A 14,912-nucleotide genomic window follows, 5' to 3' on the forward strand; every position below is an offset into this window, starting at 1 on the left:
AGTGCACTCTGCTGTTGGAATGAGAATGGTGAGAAAGCAGAGGTGCTGTGTGTGAATAGGGAGCGGTGCAAGGGAGCAGGCCCCGAAAGGCCCCAGGAGGCAGAGAGGAGTAGCAAGGATGGTGGAATGTGATGGACATCATTATCCAAAGTACATGTATGAAGACACAAATTGGGTGTCAACATACTTTACATACAAAGATATGAAAAATTGTGTATATATGTGTAATAAGAATTGTAATGCATTCCGCTGTTATTTTTTTAAGCAATAAAAAAAAAGAGAGGATTCTGCCTCTGCGAATGCATTCTACTCATCTTTCTGTCGACTCCCTCTGCTTTTTGTCCTTTGTGCCTCTTGTTCAGTGTACACATGCAAACCCTTAGGATTCATCCTCGTAATTACAACAGTTGAGTCTTGTTTCCATACCTGGTCCACTCTCTGAGGTAAAATTGACACAGAAGCATTCTGAAGATGGAGCATCGTCATGAAAAGGCACTGAGAAAGTCACAGGTGACTTTGGGTGAGTACCCAGCCTATCTGATCTCATTCTCCCGTCTGTAAAATGGGACTGGTACTAGTTCCTAGCATATTTCATAGACTTTTGTGTCTAAGTAAGTACATATGAAAATATAAATACTGAAGTGCCATCCAGATGTTAAGGAACTATGTATTCTGTGGTTATGTGTAGAGTATTAAAAGATTCAAGCAATCATTGTGTAATGAGTATATCCTGGTGGGAAAAAAATTAATGTACCCATAAAGAACAATAGCAAATAGGAGGAAAACAGCATTGTAACTTCCCACCATACCAGTGTTCACAGTCCTAGCTGCAGTCTAGAATTATCCAGAGATCTTTTAAAATAACCATGTTCTAAACTGGGCACATCGGTGCACGCCTGTAATCCCAGCAGCTCAGGAGACTGAGACAGGAGGATAGTGAGTTCAAAGCCAGCCTCAGCAATTTAGTGAGGCACTAAGCAACTCAGTGAGTCCCTGTCTCTAAATAAAATACAAAATAGTGCTGGGGATGTGGCTCAGTGGTTGAGTGCCCCTGAGTTCAATCCCTGGTACCAAAAAAAAAAAAAAACTGATGTTCTAAGTGCAGTTGTATATCCTGGCTTGAATCTTGAAGCAGAGAAAAGACATCAGTATAAAAATTAGTGAAAACCAAATAATGTCTGTAGTTTAGTTAATGGTAATGTAATTATCTTAACTTCTTAGTTTTGACAAATGGACCATGGTTCTGTAAACTATAACATTAGCAAAATTTTGGTGAAAAGTATACAGGAACTTTTTAAATATCTTTACAGCTTTTCTGTAATTATAAAATTATTTCTTAAAAAATTATTTAAAGCACAACTTAAAAATAAATGGACCATGTATAGATGTCATCCAAGATAGGGGAATCAGAATCCCCTGAGGAAGCTGGGCATGGTGGCACACTTCTGCAATCCTGGTGGTTTGGGAGGTGGAGACAGGAGGATGACAAGTTCAAAATCAGCCTCAGCAATTTAGGGAGGCCCTAAGCAACTTAGCGGGACCCTGTCTCCAAATTTAAAAAATAAAATAAAAAGGGCTGAGGATGTGGCTCAATGGTTAAGTGCCCTTGAATTCAATCTCTTCTACCAATAATAATAATTAAAATAAAATCCACAGGGGAGGAATCTGGACATGGGTATTTTTAAAGTCTTCTGCAGGGATTCTCATGTGCTGTGAGGGTTGAAAGAACCAGTGCTCTGTACCATGAATGCCCGAGGGCCTGGGATCCTGTATTTTTCAATATAGCCTTGTACCTAGCACAAGACCTGTATGGAGAGTTTGTGCAGTTGTCTTCTTGCAGAATGAACCTTTATTTGCAAAAAATATCCTTTACTATTAGTCCCCTGTAATAGCAGAAGGAAAACTTTTCAGATATCTTCCTACCAAGAAGAGCTGCTATTCCTGCCTCTGGATTTTTTTTTTTTTTTTTTTGGTCACTTTCAGTTCTTCTTGACCATTATCACCAGATGAATGTTCCTAAATTACAAAAACTGCCACTCCACTTTCAACAGTCTCCCTGTAGCCTATCAAGTGATATACTTCTTAGGTTTGCAGATTTCTCTACTCTCCAACTATAGATTAGCTAACAAAAGACATTTAGCATGCAAGCCAACTCGTCCACGTGGGCTTTACATTAACTGTAGTTTGTATGCAGCTGCCTCAAACATGTCTTAAACACATGCTTCTCAAACTGCTGTTCTCACTTGTGCAAATCTTCCCCATCATTCAAAGTTCTACTCCAGGGTCTGGGGATGTGGCTCAAGCGGTAACGTGCTACCCTGGCATGCGCGGGGCGCTGGGTTCGATCCTCAGCATCACACAAAATAAAATAAAGATGTTGTGTCCACTGAAAAGTAAATGTTAAAAAAAAAAAAAAACTTCTACTCCACCCACAGGCGACCATTCCTTCAACTGCATCTACTATTCAAATAGCACTGGTACTTAGTATTTTCTTCCTTTCTTTCCATTTGTTTTTCTCTTTATTTTTTTTGCAATATTGGAGTTTGAACCAGGGCTTCACACACGCTAGACAAGCAGTCTATCACTGCTACATCTCAGCCCTCCTGGGATAACTTGTTTTCTGGTTTATTTCTCATGAGGCTAAATCAAAACTCCTAAAAAGCAAGGACTATGTGCCATATAGGACTTCCAGCCCCCCAAGGACTACCATGACGCTGTCCACACAGTTAAGCATGTAGTAATGCTTTAATGTACATTTTTCACAAATACAATATTTAAAAAGTAAAAATAAAAAATCCAAACTGAAATACAAAAGTAGACTATGTTCATCATCATTCCAAAATATCTTTAATAAGTCCCAGAACAAAAATTATTCAAATTAGCTAAAAGAACCAACTAAAGACTAAATAAAAATTGGATGTTATTGTGACATCAATAATTGAACACAAAATACAAGAAAACTATATACTCCCCAAATTTTAAATGTCAAGATTTAGTCAATTACCAAGTCTTAAGAATTAATCAAATAAATGTTTGTTCTTGGAGGGAAAATCAATTATTCACCCTTTCTTTTGTCTCTTCCTTCCACAACTGCCCCATATGTATATATACACATGCCCACATGTACACACACACACACACACACACACACTTTTAGCAGAATATCGTCTATGTTAAAGCCTTAAAACATGTTAGTCCTCACACTCAAATATGTCCTACAAATGGAAAAAAAAACTAGGTTAAAATATTAATGAAAATTACAGAGATTTCTATAATATTTTGAGAAAATCACACACATATTAAGATGGACTTTCCATTGGAATACAACTTTATGGTTGAGCATTGTTAAAACAAAACATAACTATAGACATCATTTTCTGGATGAATTTCTTGAGGATCATGTGGAATTGCTGGTATTTCTTGTTCTTCTACTTTGGGTTTTTCTTTCACTTCTGAAAAATCAAATGAAACACAAAAAGAGGTTCAATAAATAGTATTGGAACAATTGAAGGAGAAGAAGCAAACTTACCTCATACCATTTACAAAAATAAATTTCAGATGAAGTAAATATTGAAATATTAAAATATCATGTTATGGAAGTAACAGTTTTTTTTTCTAATCTTAGGATTTTAAGCAAGACACAGACCAGAAAGGAAAAGAATAACAAGTTTGAATTCTTAAAAATTAAAATTTTATGTGGCAAAACCCACTATAAGCAAAATTAAATCACAAACAACTGGAAAAATGTTTATAATATATATTTAGAAGAATTAAAAGAATTTTTTTTTTCCCCTAGGCCAACACTCTACCACTGAGCTGTGCTCCAGCCCTGGCAAAAATTTTTAAATGTTATATGCAGTGCTAACAAGGATACAGAGAAAAGACATTTATATAAATTTTGGTGTGTGTGAACTGCTACATTTCTGGAGACTAGACTTACTGAACTTATTCAAATGAAGAGTACTCTATGGGCCCAGCAATTCCACTTCTAGGACACACCCAAAGGAAATAATCAGACAAATAAGCTTCCAGTGCCTTGTTTCCTCCTATATAAAGTGGGAATATTATTTAAACTAATATGGTTTGAAAAGTTGAATAAATTAACTCATGTAAAATATTTAATACAAGGCATACAGAAAGTACTAAATTCATGTTACATAAGTAAATTGGACTCCCAATGATGTTCAATGAACATTGTTGTAATAGTAAAAATTGGCAGTAATCTGAATGTTGATCATTGTAGGGATTGATTGGACAAATTATTGTCCCTACATAGAGCATAATACTTTGCAGCTGTTATATAAGATGTCATAAAGACGTCCACAATACATCATATAAATGAAAGTTACAGCAAAGAATTATAGTACTAGCTCATTTGTTAAAATAAACTTTAACACTTGGGGATTGGAGATGGATGGTGTCATCTGCTCCTGAAGAATATTCACCTGACACATACCAAGAAACACCTGGGCTATATTCACTTTAAATTGCTTGAATTTATTATAATATATCTTTATTACTTTAATAATCAGCAAAGAAGTAGATATTCTCATTTGTTTTGGTAAGATAAAACCAAAAATAAAATGAGCATTAATTGCATGCCCATATTGGCAAGCAACTGTTAGAAACCAGGGGGTTTACCTGGGTTAACCAGGTAGAACAAGAACTGCTCCCGTACAAGTAGAGCTTCATGTGAGTTCTTTTAAAATGTATTTCTTTTTAGTAGTATCTCAAAACCTGCTTTAATTGGAAGCCGGCTAACTTCATGTTTTTGTTATACTCATACTTTAGCAGAAAGAGCAAATAAGCTACCAAAGGGCTTTCTTTTGAGAAAGATTTCCTGGAGGGTAATTCTGACCTAATAGACTTGCACATTTCTCTTTCTTTCTTTTCAGTTTTCATTTATTTTTATGTTGTTGTTTTTGTGGTCTGGAGATCATGCATGCTAGGCAAGCGCTCTACAACTGAGCTCACCTCTCAGCCCTTAGCCCATTTCTTATCTGTTTATATAGTAAAATACAAAGAGAATCAGTGTTCTCAGTTTTGTCCAAGGCAAGAAAATTAAAGAAAGGTTGGTCATATTATTTTAAAAATACAGTGCTTGAGGAAAAGCTTTTCAGGAACAAATTTGGGTTTTTGGTAAACCCATTGAAATTTACAAGAATGAGTTCCCTAGCATCCTTAGTACCTTGTATTATGAATTTCCTTGCCTTTAGTTTATCAGGAAAATTCCATTTTCCAGAAAACTTCATTCATTAAGCTTTCTTGTTAATCTCAATTGTCCTTCTAAAATATTCTGAACATAATGCATACTATATACTGGGATTCATTTCACTGACTATAGATTCTCAAAATGGATAGTATGCAAAAGTACCTACGTACAGGCTTGCATTTCAATTATTTTCTTTTAATCCTTTGGAAATGTGCCAACACAGAAGGTTGGTTGCATGAAAATGTATTTTACTTGAAATCATCCAATGATAGTTATCGTGCCACTGAAATAAGTAGTTATCATCAAAGAAGCCTGTAAATTAAGACTGGCTGAAATGTACCTATGAACAGCCCCCTACCTTGAGGGAAAGTGTTACCATCCTTAGCCTCTTCCTGGTCTGCTTTAGGATCCTGGCCTTGGGGCCAAACTGCTTCTGCACTTGGTTCTGGAAGGCACTGTTTAGGTGAATCGGAATTCTTATATGTCTTAATGGAGAGGTCTTCAGGCCCAGATATCTCAGGTGAATATTCTTCAGGCCCAGGTGATTCTTGGTTTGTGTCAGGTGAATATTCTTCAAGAGCAGATGTTTCTTGGATTGTTTCAGGAGAGGAGGTTTGATGTGCAGTTATTTCTTTTTGTGTTTCATAAGGGAAATATTCAGGTTCAACTGTTTCTTGGCATGTTTTTGTAGAAAGATCTTTAGGCACAACTATTTCTTGTGTTTTGGGAAAAAAGCTTTTAGTCTCAGCTGTTCCTTGATCTGGTTCAGAATTGAATTCCTCTAATCCAGCTGTGTTTTGGTATGTGTCAAGAGGGCACCCTTTGGGCACATCTGGTTTGGGGAATGCTTCAGGAGAGCAACCTTCCAGATCAGCTACATACTCAGATGTTGTAGAAGGAAGAGTTTGGGCACCAGCTGTTTCCTGACACATTTCAAGAGAGAGAACTTTGGGTTGGGTGATATTTTGCCACATTTTGAAAGGATGATTTTGAACTATAGCTACTTCTTGGCAAGTATTAGGAGTGAGGACTTGGGGCTCAGCCATGTCTTGACCTTCTTCTGGACAATGGTCATGAGGTGCAGCTGATTCTTGGCACATTTGGGGAGAGAGGGTTTCAGGTGCAGCCAAAGATTGGCCTGTTTCAGAAGAATGGTTTTGTAGTACTGTTTCTTGGTACTCAGAAGAATTTTCCTCAGGCATGATGTTTTCTTGGTGTGTTTCAGAAGAATGTTCCTTGGTCACAATTTTTTGCAGGGAGTCTACCATCACCCGCCCAGGCGGCTCTGTTTCTTTCTCTGAAGGTGCCAGTGCTTTCCCCGTCGTTTTCTTTTCTCTTCGTGACCAAGGCTTCACCTTCAGTTCTGCATTTTGTTGTCTCTTTTGGCCTCTTTGTCTTCCTGTTTTCTGCTGCCTGCGTTTTTTCTGTTCTCTGCAGAAAGATTAGAATTAGTGTCAGCAACAGGGCTACAGAGTTCAAACGCTTCTAATAACAGTCCCAGGTCCCTTCCAGCCTTGTTGCACGACCTTGAACAACTCACTCAATTTCTCTGGGTCTCAGTCTCCTTGTTTGTAAAATGAACAGTGCTAGAATGTTCTAAATTGTTAGGAAATGTTCCTTCAGGACTTTTTGGCTTTGATGCCTTGCTTACCAGTGTACTGTGTGTGTGTGTGTGTGTGTGTGTGTGTGTGTGTGTTTGATTGTGTGTTCTTAAAGTTTGGTCATGGAAAATGCATAATTCCTGCTATAAATTGAGAACATGGGGACTGTGGCTCAGTGGCAGAGCGCTTGCCTAACACATATGAAGCACTGGGTTCGATCCTCAGCACCTATAAAAATAAATAAGTAAATAAAATAAAGTACAATGTCCATCTACAAGTAAAAATATACTGGGAAAAAAAAGAACATGGCATTCTGGTTTATACACTCGTCTCTTGGGCTGTCTGTGTGAGGCAGCCCTATTGTCTCCTAGGTGAAGATACAATTGAGTTTCTAGATCTACGATTGAGGCAGGACTCCTCATCTGCAGGCGGATGGTGTGTCTGGCTTGCTTGTCTGTTAGTCTTCTGTAAAGAACTAAGGAGCTACAGTAGCTATCACATGAGGTTTACTGTAAATGGAGTCAAAGCTGCAAAAACAAAAAAAAAATTTCTTTGAGGTTAAGATGCTTGGTGGAAAGGCCTTAGTGGCCATATTATACCTAATTAATGCATTAAAGATCTAGAAGATGAAAGGACTTGTGCGGAAATTGAAGCCAATGACAAATTGTTAGGCCCTGCGAATATAACCAAATACAGATGGCTAATACAGATGGGCTGGGGGGTGGGGAAGGTACTATAAATAAGCATTTCATCATTTTTCTAAACCTATTGAAATTCTGTTCCACACTACCCGCTCACGGAGCCTTCTCTAACAGAACACGGGGCTGAAATGCTCTTCTTGCTTCCTTCTCCTGAAGGATTTATTGTATCTTGCTTAAGGCAAAGAACATAGGCTGCCCGTACTGCGTTCTTCCTGGAGAGACCATATTTCTTTCAGTAAGCAAGGCATTCTTTGGAAATGGAACCAGTGTGTCTTGTGTTTTTATAGGCTCAGAGTTCCTCACACATTTAAAAGATATATACCTTGTTCTGCATTTGGGTGTGTTTGAAATTCTTTATAATAAAAAAGTTTCTTAAAAGATTACCTCACCAAAAACAGTTTGAAGTCAAGATAAAAAAGTGTATATGTACTTAGTGCAAGGTAAATATTTAAAATCATACAGAAGAAAAGGAAAATTGAAGTGATGGTTATGACAGCTTTGAACTATTACTCCAAGTAACCAAGGTAACAAGACAGGTTACAAGGTTATTGTCAAGTTAAAAAAAAATGATGCTATATCTGAATTCTTCAGGAAACACTTTTTCTTACATATTAATTACTAAATAACTTAGTTCATAGATCTCCATATGAGGAGATCTGGATAAAATAATGGGTAAAATAAACTTAAGTCTGTACTTTCTCATGGTCATGGGTAAGTCACTAAAGCTTTCTATGCCTTAGCTTCCTTTTAGGTAAAATGAAGTAAATAGTGTCTCCCGAACTTAATATGGTAGTTGTAAGAATAACCTATAATAATTTACATGAATGCATCATTCAAATACAGTACAAATTATCACTCTCATATTAATACAGGAAACACTTATAGACCTTCCTATGTGTCTGGCACTGTCGTAAGGAATCTACTTTTTCTCTTATCTCATATAATCTTCACATTAGCCTGGTGGTGGATACTATTATCTCTATTTTGCAGGTGACAAAACTGAGGCACAGAGAGGATGAATAACTTGTCCAAGGTTAACAGCTTGGAAGTGGGGGAGTCAGGCTTCAAGTCTAGTTGTTCTGTGGCTCATCAGTCAGACGCTTCACCTTTACACTCTGCTGCCTTTCTCTGAAATCAGTAAGATTTCACTGTACCTTATGGTGAGAAAAGGGAACAGCATGGAGAGGGTCATCAGAGCAAGTCTAGCCAGGTGCCAAGGTCACTAAGGCACCATCTACTTCAGTGAAGTCCTCAACTTTGTCCTCTCAGTTCATTAAGCTCAGAAAACCAATTCTGTCAGCACAGTGATACTATCTCTATTTATCAGAGCTCATCAACAAGACTCAGAGAGATTGAAAGATAAACTTCAAGACCAATTTTTAAGTGAACAGTGAGCAATACAGAGTGGTACACCAGAGAATACTTGGACTGATGGACAAGTGCAAGGTAAACAGATGCTCTCTTTCTCTGGAGGCAAGTCCTTGGGAAACCAAGTAATGATCAGGAGGTTATCACTGGGTGTAGGGCTGGGGAGCTAATTGAATAATCTTCAACAGAGTCACTGTCATGAGACTCAGGGATGGAGTTTCTGCTTTAAAATCATGTGTGTGCATTCCTGAAAGCCCTTACTCTCTGCAAAACCACGCACAAAGAAATAACAGTGGCCAGGCTCAGTAGCACACACCTGTAATCCCAGTGTGTTGGAAGGCTGAGGCAGGAGGATCAAAGCCAGCTTCAGCAACTAAGCAACTCAATGAGACCTGGGCTGGAGATGTGGCTCAGTGGTTGAGATCCTTGAGTTCAATCCCCCATAACAACAACAACAACGACAAAAAAAACAGTGACTATGGGGGGAGGGGTGGGGAGGAAACTTGGGACAAACCCTGAAAAACCTATGCAACTTTTGAACACTAACAGAAACAATTGGCACCAGGGAGCTACCTTGGTTGGTCCAGACAGGCAGTTTAGCATGGCTGGAGGCTACCTCGGGTAAGAATGTGGAAAGGCAACAGAGTCGTTTTCAGGCTCACAGTTGCTGAGACCTGAGCTCTGAGCCACTAAGCTGGGCACAGGAACAAGTGCAAGCTGCCACATGGTGGAGAGCAGAACATGCAAGGCCAGCATGTGTCTCTCTGGGAGGGAGGCCCAGGCGCGGGCTTAAGAGGTTCCTGCTTTCACAGCAGCCAAGCCACAGCCTTCCCTTCCTGCCGAAGGTTTCCGTTCTGTTCCCACTGTTCTGACTCCTTCTGACAAGGAAAAATGAGCCAACGCAACTTCCACACAGTACTGACATCATTTTCCTATTGGCCAATCATATGTAAGTTAATTGGTGTTACAGGAACATCTGTGCCAGCAGAGCAGCCAGCACTCTTGGGGGGGGGGGGTGACAAATGCCCTTTCTCAAGGAATGCTTTGCTTAGATCAATGGTTCGAAACTGAGAGTGATTTCTGTCGCCTCCTTCCCACCCCACCTTGCCCCAGAAGCATTTGACAACGACATCTAGAGACATTTTGCCCGTCACAACTGGGGTAGGAGGAAGGAGGTGCTGTTGGTATATACAGACCAGAAAATGCCACCAAGCATCTAGGTATCAATATGGGTGGTATCAATAGTGCTGAAGCCCAGAGCCTCTGGCTTGGATGGGTGCTGTATTTTGGGCTTTGGGGGCACCTGTTTTCTTTCTGCATTCAAGCAAGTCTCCTATGGTCACAATCCTATTCTAAATGGATGCAGTTAGATGCTGCCTGATTGATCATGTTCCTCTCTTTCCTCCCTGAGTCACTTTGAGGGGAGATTTAGAACTCCTAAACTCTGTCACTCATGCACAAGGTTTGGGTTTACTCTGAGGAGAGTTCATCAAACTCGCTCCGCAAGCCTTTTACTAGCAGAGATATATATCCTCTACCGTGGTCCCCACTCCCCAGGACAAGATGCTCCCATGTTTCTATTATTAGCACTATCCAACAACAGGCTTCTCTACAATATAATTTGGTTGGCCACCCAGTGCTTTAATAAAAAGCAGAGACAAGGAATAAAATTCTATTGCCACTACTTTACGTTGTGACTCTAGGCAAAAGATTTAACCCAGTGGAGACTAGTTTCCCATTTTTGTAAAATAGGAACACTTGATTGACAGATTGTTGTGAAGGTTGAGTATGACGTGCTTCTTCCCGTGTAACATATGCTCAACAAAGAGTTCCTTTCCCCTTGTCATGATACCATACCCAAGTAGCCATTGTGAAGTTTGCTTCTCTTGCGCTTCAGCTTTCCTTTTTCTGAGCTGTTCTCTGTTGCGCAAACTCCAAGTTCCAATGACGTCTGTAGGATGAAAATGGAAATTACTGAAGAGATTGATGACACGTGGCATTGGTCAGCATGGAGGAGCATACACCTGTAATCCCAGCTACTTAGGAGACTAAGGCAAGGAAGTAGCAAGTTCAAGGTCAGCCTAGTAAATTAATGAGCACCTGATTCAAAATGAAAATAAACAGGGCTGGGAATGTGGCTCAGTAGAGAGCCCTTGGGTTCAGGAAAAAAAAAAAAAAGAAAAAAAAAAAAAAAAAAAACCCCATTGCAAAGTGGTAAAATCCCTATGGCTGAGTTTTTTTTTTTTTTTTTCCCTAGATTTTTGAGGAAAGGGGCCATTTCTTAATTATCCTTGTCGCTCCAGACAGAGAGCCTGGAAGCAGACATTCAGTAAACAGTTTTGAGCTAAAAGATCAAAAATCTATTCAGAAATAGTGTTTGCACATAAGTGTGCTCCCAACCTATTAGTTTCTTTAAAAAAAAATTATTTTTAGATGGGGTCTTGTTATGTTGCCCAGGACGGTCTTGAACTTGTGGGCTCAAGCTATCCTCCCCCACTCAGCCTCCCAGGTAGTTGGGACCACAGGCATGTGTCATCAGACCCAGCCAAAATAATCTTACAGGTTGAACAAATAATAAAAGGAAAAAAATCAGCCATGTTCTGCCATCTTTAACATAATAACTTGTTTTCATTTTACTGCTCATTTCCATCCAGGTCCTAGACCCAAGATTGTAATAATTGCATACCATGATTTTATCTTTTTGTTAACCTAACATTATACCACAAGATTTTCCATCACATACCCTCCATAACTATAATTTTAACGATGACATGGTACTAAATCTAGCTGATGCTTTCTAGTTTACCCATTTACCCTGCCTGTCTTGAGCATTTAGGTTGTTGTGAGGCTTTTTGGCTTGTTTGTTTCTGTTTTTGTTCTGTCTTGTATATCAAACTATAACATATAACATAATATAATTCATTGCAGACAGCTTTTTAATTTTCTCTCAGGATGGTGTTTCTTCAAGATCTTTGGAATATTTTTTTTTTAATTTATTTTTTTTATTGGTTGTTCACAACATTACAAAGCTCTTGACATATCATACGATCTTTGGAATATTAAGAGTGTTAATCAGAATTTCTCTTGCCATCCAAGTTTGAGGAAAGTTAATGGTTCTTTAATGTAGAACTTCTGAGAGCCTTTGGAGGGATGTAAATCTTCCCTTGACCTCCAAGTACAAGAATGTGCCGTTTGAACCACAGCACCTTTGGTTCTTAGGACAAGAATTTTTCTTGGGGAAAAATTACACTATACATTTATCTTTTCCAACCTCTAATTAAAATTACACTGCCTTCAATTATGAATGTTAGGTAACACACCATGGTAGTTTTAATAGTGTGTGACTTGGTCACTAGAAGAAACCACACACACAAAAATTTTTTTTTCATATCACATTGTAGTTGTTGCTGATGCTTTAAAATAGCATTCATTGGATATGATTGCTGGATCTGACACTATGATTATTAGACCCACTGATATACCTTGATATTTAATGTATCTATAAATAAATACATATATCACTAAAACACAATTTAAAATCTGATTAATATGATTGCTTATTTTATAATCCTCTGTATTAAAAGTTTTTATTCTAAAAAGGGATCTAGAGGTTCATTTGAATGCCAAAGAGATCCATCAAACAAAAAAACTTTTAAGTCATTGTCTTAGGATAGCTCAGGGCCTAGGATTCTGCAAAACATTTTGAGAGAAACACTGCTTTAGGACAGATGCAAAGACAGAGATTAGGATTCAAAAGAATAAGCACTATAATAGTTCTTGCTACCTGTTGTCAGATCTCTTTCCAAAAAATTATACCAAATTTGCACTACCACAGAAGTGTAAGGACATACTCATTTCACCATAACCATCCAGGATTGAGCATTTTCACCCTCATTTAGAGTGGATTTCTTATTAATAATTTATTACTCTGTGTTTCTCTGGCTTATTAGAATTCTAGTGCTAAAAGGCACTACAAAATTTATTCAGCCCAGTTCTTGCTACCTAAGATTTTATATAAATGTATTCAATTGTGCCTTTTTTTTTTTTGCCAGATCCATAGAGAAGAGGGAAATACTCATAGCCCCAGTTTTTCCCAACAGCCACCACCTCCAAAGGTCTCTTCCATTACCTGGATGAAGATTAGGTGTTCCATGGAGACTTAAATGAGATTGCTCCTTCCCTGAGTCCATCTCGCTGCAGTATGTTCCTGGTGTTTGGTCTGACTTCCACAAGTGACCTAAAAGCTTTTTAAAAATATCAAAAACAACTAACACTTAAAAAAAAAAAAAAAAAAAGAAACCACACACATTTACTTGTCACTTGACTTCCCGCCTAAAAGTTGTATCAGGATGGACCAGAGCATCAGGCAAGTTCTGCTTTCTTTATCACACTGTGCAGGTGTGAGCTGTCCTTGTCGGTGCTGGGTTCTGGTCCTCAAGCATAGGTTCCCAGCTATTTGTACAGGAAACCCCTCCGGCAAGGCAGGTCTTGTACAGCCTCCCGGGCAGCAGTCATTTCGTTCCATCTGCTAGCAAGTGTCCGAATTCCTTTTTAGGACACCAAACAACTGTGCTGCAGGCTGGGTCACACCAGGCTGTGGCTGGACAGATTGCTTTTCACAAACAGAGGTGGCCTAGTGTAGACAGAACGCTGGTCTAGGTTCCCACCAGCTCACTGGTCCAGCACGGAACCCTTCTCTTTCCTGCGACTCTCTTCTTTATTTACAAAATGGGCAAAGAATCCCTGCCTTGCCTATTTTATACAGTTATTTTGAAAATGAAATGATGGGGGCAGGGGGCATAGCTCAATGGTTAAGCACTTGCCTAGCATGTGCAAGGCCCTGGCTTCCATCCCAGAGCCACACACACACACACACACACACACACACACACACACACACACACAAAAGTGAAAATGATGGAAAATGAAAATTATAAACTGTACTGTATATATAAAATTAATCTTACAATTTTTTTTCCTGGATGTCGACTTTTCCCACCTTAATCTATAGAGAAAGAAAGGAAGGAAGAAAGGAGAAATCTTCCTCTATGTATTGTTAGATAATAGATATAAAGAATCAAATTCCATAAGTGGCTCCAAATAACTAGTGAAATCTACTGTAATTAATGCATGGGAAGGTCAAAAGGCATTTCTTAATTAAATATTGCCATGTTATATCCCAGAAATTAAGTTGAAATCAAAGGAACCATCCTATCTCCAATTGGTCACCCGGCTTGTGAAGGCATGGAGGCCCCGAGGACCATGGTTCAACCAAGCAAGGTGGACCATGGTTTAACAAAGCAAAGTCACTGAGTGCCACTTGGAGCAGGCAGTTAGTCCAGGAGACAAAGAGTTAAGTGTGCTCTAGAGCCCAGTGAAATGAAGACCTTGAATCCCAGCATTGCCATTCTCTAATTCAGAAGCCTTAGGCAGGTTAGATGGCCTTGGAGTCACCTAACAATATTGTCCACTTGCCTGTGACATGAGGACAATATTGATATCTGCTTCAAGGATTTTCTGGGGTGATTAAATCAGATAATTGATATTAGGCATTTTATATATGCCTGACATAACGAATAACTGGTGCATAGCATATTGAATGTGCTTAATAAATCTTAGCTGCTTTTACTAATAATAAAAATATAGCAACCAGATTTTGGCAAACCAAGTCAAAGCTTGAATGTATTAAGAAAACTCAGAAAACTAGGTGCTGTGGTGTACTGTAATTCCAGCAACTTGGGAGACTGAGGCAGGAGGATCACAAATCCAAGGTGAGCCTAGGCAATTTAGCAAGACACTGTCTCAAAAAAAAAAAAAATATATATATATATATATATATTGGTTTGTTTTTTGCAGTGCTGGGGATGGAACCCAGGGCCTCATGCATGCTAGGCAAGAGTTCTCCCACTAAAAAACACCTTCAGCTCCCACAGTCTTAATGCATGGGAATTATAAGAGATGGAAATTATCTTGTCTCTTCCCCTTTGTTTACATAAGAAGAAGCTGGGAGGGGAAGGGTTTACCTGCCCA

The 14,912-nt window shown here is 38.8% G+C and overlaps 1 protein-coding gene across 1 annotated transcript; it reads right to left on the reverse strand.

The window, feature by feature from the left end:
* Positions 1-2,802: 2,802 nt before the first annotated feature.
* On the reverse strand, positions 2,803-13,551 carry Hemgn (hemogen). The gene is made up of 4 exons (XM_078045164.1): positions 13,012-13,551; positions 10,740-10,833; positions 5,571-6,643; positions 2,803-3,452 (listed from the first exon to the last, which is right to left on the reverse strand). The coding sequence occupies exons 1-4, from the start codon at positions 13,070-13,072 to the stop codon at positions 3,346-3,348; spliced, it is 1,335 nt and encodes a 444-aa protein (XP_077901290.1). The 5' UTR covers positions 13,073-13,551; the 3' UTR covers positions 2,803-3,345.
* Between the last annotated feature and the right edge of the window lie 1,361 nt (positions 13,552-14,912).

The sequence above is a fragment of the Ictidomys tridecemlineatus genome, chromosome 4 (assembly GCF_052094955.1).
Source record: "Ictidomys tridecemlineatus isolate mIctTri1 chromosome 4, mIctTri1.hap1, whole genome shotgun sequence".
In the NCBI taxonomy this organism is placed as follows: domain Eukaryota; kingdom Metazoa; phylum Chordata; class Mammalia; order Rodentia; family Sciuridae; genus Ictidomys; species Ictidomys tridecemlineatus.